Genomic DNA, 11330 nt, shown 5'->3' on the forward strand with positions numbered 1-11330 from the left:
CGTTAGCTAGCTGGCTAATGTTAGCTAGGCTAGGGGTTAGGGTTAAGGTCAGGGAAATGGTTAGCTAAAATGGTTATGGTTAGCTAAAAGGGTTAGGGGAAGGGTTAGCTAGCATGTTAAGTAGTTGCAAAGTAGCAAAAAAGTAGTAAGTAGTTTCTAAAGTTGTCCGTGATGAGGTTCAAACTCTCAACCTTTGGGTTGCTAGAAGTTCGCCTTATACGCCCACCCAGTCAACCACCCTGCTTTCATTTAATTAACCATCTGTTATGTAACCATACCAAAAGTAACATATCATACTAATTTGCATTTCACAGATTTACATTTACTATGTTACATCTAGTCTGAGACCAGGCTGTCAATACAAGTAAAAGTGCTTCATATCATAAAATATAAATACTAACAAAGACAGGAGGAAGGAGAATTGAAAAATTGCTAATTAAAATCATACATTAAAAGCATCTTCATAAAAGTCTTGTCTTCAGCAGGGATTTAAAAAGAGGCACCGAATCTGCAAGTCTGATCTAAAAAGTAGCCTAGTAGATGCCAACTTTAGGTGAATATGATTGAGAAACTATTGCAAATAAGAACATGTTTAATTTCCTCGTAAAGAATAGAACAAGAAATAAACAAGTCAGATTGAATGTGGTAATTTCTAAACTTCAATATTTATATGTACAAAATGAGACACTGTATATCCATTCAAGACTGTAGAATAAAAAATAAAATAAAAAGTCTTGCCAGTTAGAGCAAGTGTAAAGCAATTACCTTCTCAAAACATCATACCTTCATGTAAAGTCTTCAGCTTCAGCAATAAACAAATAAGGATAGAGATAAAGGAATCTAATTTACACATAAATAAGTACTGAATGTATACAGTAGGCCCTATACAGTATATGTGCCCAGATATTGTTGATATACCATGGAGGTGATCGAGTCACAACAGGGTTTTGAACAACGCTCTTTCCTCTCTTGTTTTTCTTTTATAATTGAAATATTTTAATAATCTTTGGTGTTTGAAATTAAACATGTCGACTGAAGGTGTCAAGGTGAGGCAATGATGATGGTTAAACAGGCGTGGTCCTGGATGTCGGGGTCCTCAGTGCTACTTGTTACCAATCTGTTGGTAGAGAACCATTGACACCACCATGGCAGCAATCTGAAACGATGACACGTCACAAGTGTTAACGGAATATAATGGTTACGTTCCAAATGGCATCCTAATCCCTTTATAGTGCATTACTTTTGACTAGGGCCCAAATTGCACCCTAACACCTTTATAATGCACTACTCCTGAAGAGGGCCCATAGGGCTCTGGTCAAACGTTGTGCACTATGTAGGGAATAGGATGCTATTTGGGATGCTGATAGTATTGTAACAGGTGTACTGTACCTCAAGCGCAGCGATGCCCAGTCCAACAGCTCCAATGATGACAGCGTTGTCCTCTATCAGGTTCAGCAACATGGTAAAGCAGCCAATGACATTCTGGGGAGGAAACAGCACTCCAGTATTAGAATTAGATAGCTGCATGGGGATTCAATGATTATAAACACACAAACACAGGCTATTAAATGTAAAACCAGCCGGGGGCAGGAGATGTTCATGACTATGTGACCCAACCAAAGTGTAAGGAAACCCTGCTGGTCTAAACACAGCACATCGGAAGACCCTGTATTGTACTGTTAGATCTCTGTACCGAGTGTTCAGCAGCAGCAGCTGTGCACGTTTCAGTTTTACTGCAACATGTTGGTGGGTACGTAGGGTTAGTTGGGTTCTCTTGGAAAGGGGATCCATCGAAGTCTGTGTAATTGCGGTATCCACAGCACTTGAACTAGGAGGGAAGCACAGAGACACAACTCATTATGACATGGTAGCATCTACAGAACACAGTAAGCAACTAGCGTAGCCGAGCACCACTGCCTTCTCTGAAACCTGTAAATAATCTGCATAAGAACATATGCATTTATTGAGTACACAGAAGGGCGCTAATAACATCCACTGGCAGAGTGGCAGTAAATTCACTACTTAATATAGTAGTGTGAATGAATGAAGTATACCTGTTCCATGGTACCATTCCATAGTGAAGTCAGGCTCTCATCCTTCCCATAGTCTTTTTGAATGCTGTCAATAACCTTCTCACTAAGGTCCTCAAGAACTTCCTTAGCCTAAAACATACAAAACAGAACACAAACCCATTTCCACAAAATCAGAACATCTTTATTGTCCCAACATTAGGCTATTTGATTTACTACTGTATAAAAACTGTTTTCATCTGCCAATATGAACAAAACCATCTAGAAGAAAAAGAAACGCACACCTATTAAGACGAGGTGCTGGCTAGCGGAGTAGAAAACTTGAAAATAAAAGAGAGCCGCACACTCTAGGAGCTCAGATGCAAAAATGTAATTACCAACGTTTCGACAGCCAAGCTGTCATCATCAGGGTATAATCACAAACACTGCGGGATGACACGTTTATATAGTGTCAAAAGACACAGGTGTCTGTAATCGTGGCCAAGAGTGGCCTAATATCATTGGTTAATAATCAAATATAAAAATGTCATACAAAGAACAACATACAAACAACAAATGGATAGCATACGATCATAGATTAATTTGACTACACAAGCTTACAAACAATTACAATGGCAAAGTCACAATAATCACAAGACCAGGGCCCATACAGTGTTAATAACTACCTACCAGTGGTTGGAAGACGAGGACCACCACGCACCCAGCCACCTCTGCAATGAATATGATCAGGATGATGATGAAGAACTGGAAAGGAACAGACAAGCATACAGGGGTTAAGGGTTTGATGGGAAAAAAACAAAGGGTCAAAACTATCACATTAGATCAAAGGTCAAAATTCTATAAATATATAATTGTGTATATCAACAAAGAAAGTAATTTTGCACAAAACGTTTTTTTTAAAGTAACAAATAATGAATTAATCTTTCCATACCAGTACGAATATTCAAAAATAAACAGAGTAAAAGTCAAGTTGGTATTTGTATTAAATCGATTTCTGAATATTTATGTTCAATGGTCAAAGATGACACACCAGCATCAGCATACACCTGGACTCCTTCATGGCTCCACAGCACCCTAGGAAGCCCATGATCAGCAGGACCCCTCCGACCCCCATGAGCAGGTAGGCCACGTTAGCCAGCTGGCCCAGTTCTGCTGGGGCATCCTTAATGTTGTCTAGTACTCCCAGTAGAGAGCCACTGTCCACCTTCACCCACACCCCCACTGCCAGGATGGCCACACCTGCCAACTGATACACACAACAGGGAGGTGGGAGAGAGAAAGAGGAGAAATAAGGGGAGGGGATAGTTTTAGTGTTTGGGAAAATGTTGATGAAGAGTACAGGGAGTATACTTGGAATGTTCTTTGAAAACTCTAAACCATATCATTAGAATGCGTCGTGGAGAATAAGTGGGGCAAATGTTGTCATCATACACAATATGGTCATCTCTGCAACCATTAACTTCACAATTTTTGAAAGAAATCCCGAACCCACAGTAATTAGCTAGTATGACAAGGCAGGTAATTCATCTTCTTACTGTGACTAAAAATGACTTACAATATTAGTTCTGGGTAATATCATAACCAGAGAGTATGTAAACTCAGCAAAAAAAGAAATGTCCCTTTTTCAGGACCTTGTCTTTCAAAGATAATTCGTAAAAATCCAAATAACTTCACAGATCTTCTTTGTTAAGGGTTTAAACACTGTTTCCCATGCTGGCCTTTCTAGGGAGTTATTCCTAGCCGCCGTGCTTCTACATCTGCATTGCTTGCTGTTTGGGGTTTTAGGCTGGGTTTCTGTACAGCACTTTGAGATATCAGCTGATGTACGAAGGGCTATATAAATAAAAATTGATTTGATTTGTTCAATGAACCATAAACAATTCATGAACATGCACTTGTGGAATGGTTGTTAAGACACTAACAGCTCACAGACGGAAGGCAATTAAGGTCACAGTTATGGAAACTTAGGACACTAAAGATGCCTTTCTACTGACCCTGAAAAACACCAAAAGAAAGATGCCCAGGGTCCCTGCTCATCTGGGTGAACGTGCCTTAGGCATGCTGCAAGGAGGCATGAGGACTGCAGATGTGGCCAGGGCAATAAATTGCAATGTCCGAAATGTGAGATGCCTAAGACAGCGCTACAGGGAGACAGGACGGACAGCTGATCATCCTCCCAGTGGCAGACCACGTGTAACAACACCTGCACAGGATCGGTACATCCGAACATCACACCTGCGGGACAGGTACAGGATGACAACAACAACTGCCCGAGTTACACCAGGAACGCACAATCCATCAGTGCTCAGACTGTCTGCAATAGGCTGAGAGAGGCTGGACTGAGGGCTTGTAGGCCTGTTGTAAGGCAGGTCCTCACCAGACAGCAGTGTCGCCTATGGGCACAAACCCACTGTCGCTGGACTAGACAGGACTGGCAAAAAGTGCTCTTCACTGATGAGTCACGGTTTTGTCTCACCAGGGGTGATGGTCGGATTCACGTTTATCATAGAAGGAATGAGCGTTACACCGAGGCCTGTACTCTGGAGCGGGATCAATTTGGAGGTGGAGGGTCCGTCATGGTCTGGGGTGGTGTGTCACAGCATCATCGGACTAAGCTTGTTGTCACTCAGGCAATGTCAATGTGGTGCATTACAGGGAAGACATCCTCCTCCCTCATGTGGTACCCTTCCTGCAGGCTCATCCTGACATTACCCTCCAGCATGACAATGCCATACTGCTCGTTCTGTGCGTGATTTCCTGCAAGATAGTAATGTCCGTGTTCTGCCATGGCCAGCGAAGAGCCCAGATCTCAATCCCATTGAGCACGTCTGGGACCTGTTGGATCGGAGGGTGAGGGCTAGAGCCATTCCCCACAGAAATGTCCGGGAACTTGCAGGTGCCTTGGTGGAAGAGTGCGGTAACATCTCACAGCAAGAACTGGCAAATCTGGTGCAGTCCATGTGGAGGAGATGCACTGCAGTACTTAATGCAGCTGGTGGCCACACCAGATACTCACTGTTTCTTTTGATTTTGACCCCCCCCCCCCCCCTTTGTTCAGGGACACATTATTCCATTTCTGTTAGTCACATGTCTGTGGAACTTGTTCAGTTTATGTCTCAGTTGTTGAATCTTGTTATGTTCACTCAAATATTTACACATGTTAAGTTTGCTTAAAATAAATGCAGTTGACAGTGAGAGGACATTTCTTTTTTTGCTGAGTTTAGGTAAAGTTTTCCTCAATACACAAATCTATCCTCACAAAGATATGACTGTCATTTATGGTCCCTGTGGAACTTGGATGTGACACATTCCTGTTCTGAAGTGCACTTTCTTATCCTGTTCGCTCTCTGAATGACCTTGAAAATATCTAAGGGGTCATTGACCCTAACAGGTCAGGAGGCTTGGGTTCAAAATGGCGCTTATGTGGACATCTACAAATCCAGAGTGCTAAAGAGGACAGGGGAAGTGACAACTTAATTCAAAGCCATCAAACTCCTTTCAGTACTATAAAACCTTAGTGAATTTAATAGCATATTATGCTAAAAACAGAAGCTTTCTATAGACTGTTTTGGTGTGAATATTCTGGAATATAGGAGATGGGGGATAATTGAATGTTAGCTGAATAGAAGTTGAATCTTACAAAGATGGCTCCATTGAAGATGAACATCATAATCTTGAGAAACCCGGAGCAACACATCTTTTCCGTCTGTTGTTTCCTTCTCCTGAAAAACAAAACAAAACTTCAACAGTGAGTTTAGGAGATGGACTTGGACATGCAGAATATTCAGTCAGTTACGGTTTCAGGCCAGTGTGTGTGTGTGTGTACATAAAGCTGTGGAGTTGTAACTAGACAGCCAACCTGTCTGGTTACAAGACCACAGGATGTTATACCAGGCTTGTCTGAGTCATTTTACAATGGCATGGCATCCATTTTAGTTACACATTAACCAGGGAGAAGGAGACGGTTATGGGGCGAAATAAATGCTCTCTAAATTTAGCATTTTATTTGTTTTCACGGAGAAATAAACTGGGTTTGGAGTTGAAATGAACAATCAGAAAAGACAACCACCGAACCAACATTTCCATTTTGTAAAGCTGTGTTGTTTGCCAGCCAAATTCTAAGACCTACCAATCACAATGTCGCTTGCTTCCTCATTTCAATTGTCAGTCCAACACCCCTCAAAAACCCTTAGACTGGTAATATGGATTTCACACCTTGCAAGACCTTGCAAGTACCAGTCCATCTCTTTTACTTGAAGTCGGAGCTACTTGGCAGATAACTGTTAATTAATGGGTTCTGGTCATTTGGGACACGCTCAGAGTGGATGTTTTATTACTAGAGGTATTTTACAGGCGTTGGTATTATTGGAACAGTCAAGGAGTCTTATCAGAATCTTCCTGGCAGTCACTGACGTTCAGTAGCATAGAAAACACCTCCATGAGATACAGAGACCTAGCTATCAACCCCCATAATATCTTTATGGTCTGTTTCTTCAGTAGCTTGTTGGCTTTCGTGGGAATTGGAAAAGTGTCTCTGGACGAGTCCAAGCCTAGTTGTTTTGGCCAGAGTTGTCTATTGTAGCCTATTATACTTTATTATCATAGGAAAGACTCCACAACACACGCAGACGTATCGTTTTGAATTGTTATGTCAAATCCTGTATTAGTTTATACCCTCTTCTCTAGTAGCTCGCTGGCTTCCCGTGAACTGGAGAAGTGTCAATGGATGAGACCAAGCCTAGTTTTAATTGCCACAATGACCAGGTTGTTCCTTATTGCTGTTTATGCGTCAGTCTTTAGTGTACTTTGACAACTTTAACCTAGTACCCACAGGGCCATAAACATCCCCGTGACCAGGAAATAACAAGATTGAGAGGCAGAATGTTACCGGACGACATGTTCTTAAAACAAAGGTAAGGGTGAGTTTCCCGGACGAGGATTTACGTCTAGTCCTGGACTAAATAGCATGTGTCCATGAAACTGGCCCTAAATGTGACTTATCAACAACACCATCCCAGGAGTCTCAGTTTCCCTCTCGTTACATGACTAATGTATGAGAATGCAGCAGCACCATCAAAATATTACCACGTCATTAATAAGATGCCATTTGATCTCATGACTGTTAGAGCTTTAATGTGAACCAGTCTTTCATCCATTGGGCAAAGTTCTCCCCTTAGATACAGGGAGGTTCAAACAACAGTAACCTGGTTCATGTTAATAAGTAATGTATTAATCCCAAAAATAATCTCCCTTCTTACAGACAAAACAATAAATATTTGTTATACAATGTATCAGTTAAATAGAACAATTTCCCTGGATGTATATGATCTGACTTTCTGTTGCAAATTAGATGCAAATGTGACCTGTGTCACAAAATTTATTACATTGAGTATTAGTTTATTTACTGAAGAAAGTACTGGTTTTCATGGGGTTTTTATGTAGCACATCAGACAAATATGATTATATCATTCAAGTTTGTGTATTGTGTATTATTTTAAATGGAGTAGAATAATTGAGTCTCTTACCTGTGCTGAGGTGATGACTGTTGATGTTTGAGAGGAGTGTGCGTCTCTATCTGGCCCTTTATCCTCACCCACCCCCACAGGTCTCACAAACACACACGAGGGGAGGGAGGAAGTGACCAGCGCACCACTGATTGGTTTCTAGTCTAGGACAACTTCCTGGTGGCTAAAGTCCTACTAGAGGGAACTTTATGACGGAGGTGAAAACACACACATACTCTAGAGGGTGAAAACACACACACTCTAGAGGGTGAAAACACACACACTCTAGAGGGTGAAAACACACACACTCTAGAGGGTGAAAACACACACACACACTCTAGAGGGTGAAAACACACACATACTCTAGAGGGTGAAAACACACACACTCTAGAGGGTGAAAACACACACACTCTAGAGGGTGAAAACACACACACACACACTCTAGAGGGTGAAAACACACACACACACTCTAGAGGGTGAAAACACACACACTCTAGAGGGTGAAAACACACACACTCTAGAGGGTGAAAACACACACACACACTCTAGAGGGTGAAAACACACACATACTCTAGAGGGTGAAAACACACACACTCTAGAGGGTGAAAACACACACACACACACTCTAGAGGGTGAAAACACACACACACACACTCTAGAGGGTGAAAACACACACACACACTCTAGAGGGTGAAAACACACACACACACACTCTAGAGGGTGAAAACACACACACACACTCTAGAGGGTGAAAACACACACACTCTAGAGGGTGAAAACACACACACTCTAGAGGGTGAAAACACACACACACACTCTAGAGGGTGAAAACACACACATACTCTAGAGGGTGAAAACACACACACTCTAGAGGGTGAAAACACACACACACACACTCTAGAGGGTGAAAACACACACACACACACTCTAGAGGGTGAAAACACACACACACACTCTAGAGGGTGAAAACACACACACACTCTAGAGGGTGAAAACACACACACTCTAGAGGGTGAAAACACACACACTCTAGAGGGTGAAAACACACACACACACTCTAGAGGGTGAAAACACACACACACACTCTAGAGGGTGAAAACACACACACACACACACACTCTAGAGGGTGAAAACACACACCCTAGAGGGTGAAAACACACACACACACTCGAGGGTGAAAACACACACACACACACACACACTCTAGAGGGTGAAAACACACACACACACACACACTCTAGAGGGTGAAAACACACACATACTCTAGAGGGTGAAAACACACACACTCTAGAGGGTGAAAACACACACACTCTAGAGGGTGAAAACACACACACACACACTCTAGAGGGTGAAAACACACACACACTCTAGAGGGTGAAAACACACACACACACTCTAGAGGGTGAAAACACACACACTCTAGAGGGTGAAAACACACACACACACTGTAGAGGGTGAAAACACACACACACACTCTAGAGGGTGAAAACACACACACTCTAGAGGGTGAAAACACACACACTCTAGAGGGTGAAAACACACACACACACTCGAGGGTGAAAACACACACACACACACACTCTAGAGGGTGAAAACACACACACACACACACTCTAGAGGGTGAAAACACACACACTCTAGAGGGTGAAAACACACACACACACTCTAGAGGGTGAAAACACACACATACTCTAGAGGGTGAAAACACACACACTCTAGAGGGTGAAAACACACACACACACTCTAGAGGGTGAAAACACACACACACACTCTAGAGGGTGAAAACACACACACTCTAGAGGGTGAAAACACACACACTCTAGAGGGTGAAAACACACACACACACTCTAGAGGGTGAAAACACACACATACTCTAGAGGGTGAAAACACACACACTCTAGAGGGTGAAAACACACACACACACTCTAGAGGGTGAAAACACACACACACACTCTAGAGGGTGAAAACACACACACACACTCTAGAGGGTGAAAACACACACACTCTAGAGGGTGAAAACACACACACTCTAGAGGGTGAAAACACACACACACACTCTAGAGGGTGAAAACACACACATACTCTAGAGGGTGAAAACACACACACTCTAGAGGGTGAAAACACACACACACACTCTAGAGGGTGAAAACACACACACACACTCTAGAGGGTGAAAACACACACACTCTAGAGTGTGAAAACACACACACACACTCTAGAGGGTGAAAACACACACACACACACACTCTAGAGGGTGAAAACACACACACTCTAGAGAGTGAAAACACACACACACAGTCGAGGGTGAAAACACACACACACACACACACACTAGAGGGTGAAAACACACACACACACACACTCTAGAGGGTGAAAACACACACATACTCTAGAGGGTGAAAACACACACATACTCTAGAGGGTGAAAACACACACACTCTAGAGGGTGAAAACACACACACTCTAGAGGGTGAAAACACACACACACACTCTAGAGGGTGAAAACACACACACACACTCTAGAGGGTGAAAACACACACACACACACTCTAGAGGGTGAAAACACACACACTCTAGAGGGTGAAAACACACACACACACTGTAGAGGGTGAAAACACACACACACACACACACTCTAGAGGGTGAAAACACACACACTCTAGAGGGTGAAAACACACACACTCTAGAGGGTGAAAACACACACACACACTCGAGGGTGAAAACACACACACACACACACACACTCTAGAGGGTGAAAACACACACACACACACACACACACTCTAGAGGGTGAAAACACACACACTCTAGAGGGTGAAAACACACACACACACTCTAGAGGGTGAAAACACACACATACTCTAGAGGGTGAAAACACACACACTCTAGAGGGTGAAAACACACACACTCTAGAGGGTGAAAACACACACACACTCTAGAGGGTGAAAACACACACACACACTCTAGAGGGTGAAAACACACACACTCTAGAGGGTGAAAACACACACACACACTCAAGGGTGAAAACACACACACACACTCTAGAGGGTGAAAACACACACACACACACACACACTCTAGAGGGTGAAAACACACACACACACACTCTAGAGGGTGAAAACACACACACACACACACTCTAGAGGGTGAAAATACACACACACACACACTCTAGAAGGTGAAAACACACACACACACTCTAGAAGGTGAAAACACACACACACTCTAGAGGGTGAAAACACACACACACACTCTAGAAGGTGAAAACACACACACACTCTAGAGGGTGAAAACACACACTCTAGAGGGTGAAAACACACACACACTCTAGAGGGTGAAAACACACACACACACTCTAGAGGGTGAAAACACAACTATACAGAGCATTCGGAAAGTATTCAGACCCATTTACTTTTTCAGAATGTTGTGACGTTACAGCCTTATTCTAAAATGGATTCAATAAAACAATTCCCTCAATCTACACACAATACCCCATAATGACTAAGCGAAAACAGGTTTTTAGAAATGCTTGCAAATAAAAAATTTAAAAATACCTTGTTTACATAGGTATTCAGCATCTCTGCTGTGAGACTCTTGAGCTCAGGTGCATCCGATTTCCACTGATCATCCTTGAGATGTTTTGACAACTTGATTGGCGTTCAACTGTGGTTAATTCAATTGATTGGACATGATTTGGAAAGGCACACACCTGTTAATATAAGGTCCCACAGCTGACAGTTCATGTCAGAGCAAACACCAAACCATGATGTCGAAGGAATTGTCCGTAGACGTCAGC

General features: G+C 42.6%; 1 protein-coding gene across 1 annotated transcript; it reads right to left on the reverse strand.

The window, feature by feature from the left end:
* Positions 1-636: 636 nt before the first annotated feature.
* LOC110485651 (tetraspanin-1) lies at positions 637-7700 on the reverse strand. The gene is made up of 8 exons (XM_036949315.2): positions 7556-7700; positions 5671-5752; positions 3061-3276; positions 2700-2774; positions 2055-2162; positions 1694-1828; positions 1390-1482; positions 637-1156 (listed from the first exon to the last, which is right to left on the reverse strand). The coding sequence occupies exons 2-8, from the start codon at positions 5725-5727 to the stop codon at positions 1103-1105; spliced, it is 738 nt and encodes a 245-aa protein (XP_036805210.1). The 5' UTR covers positions 5728-5752; positions 7556-7700; the 3' UTR covers positions 637-1102.
* Positions 7701-11330: the final 3630 nt, after the last annotated feature.

This window comes from Oncorhynchus mykiss, chromosome 17 (assembly GCF_057628025.1).
Source record: "Oncorhynchus mykiss isolate SJ-2025 chromosome 17, ASM5762802v1, whole genome shotgun sequence".
In the NCBI taxonomy this organism is placed as follows: Eukaryota; Metazoa; Chordata; class Actinopteri; order Salmoniformes; family Salmonidae; genus Oncorhynchus; species Oncorhynchus mykiss.

Excerpts from the sequence above, each read along its gene's own strand:
- LOC110485651 (XM_036949315.2), bottom strand. The coding sequence starts at position 5,727 with ATGTGTTGCTCCGGGTTTCTCAAGATTATGATGTTCATCTTCAATGGA. Across the intron at positions 2,775-3,060 it reads CCAGGTGTATGCTGATGCTG|TTCTTCATCATCATCCTGAT; the intron begins GTGTGTCATCTT and ends GTTCCTTTCCAG. Across the intron at positions 2,163-2,699 it reads TCCTCGTCTTCCAACCACTG|GCTAAGGAAGTTCTTGAGGA; the intron begins GTAGGTAGTTAT and ends TGTATGTTTTAG.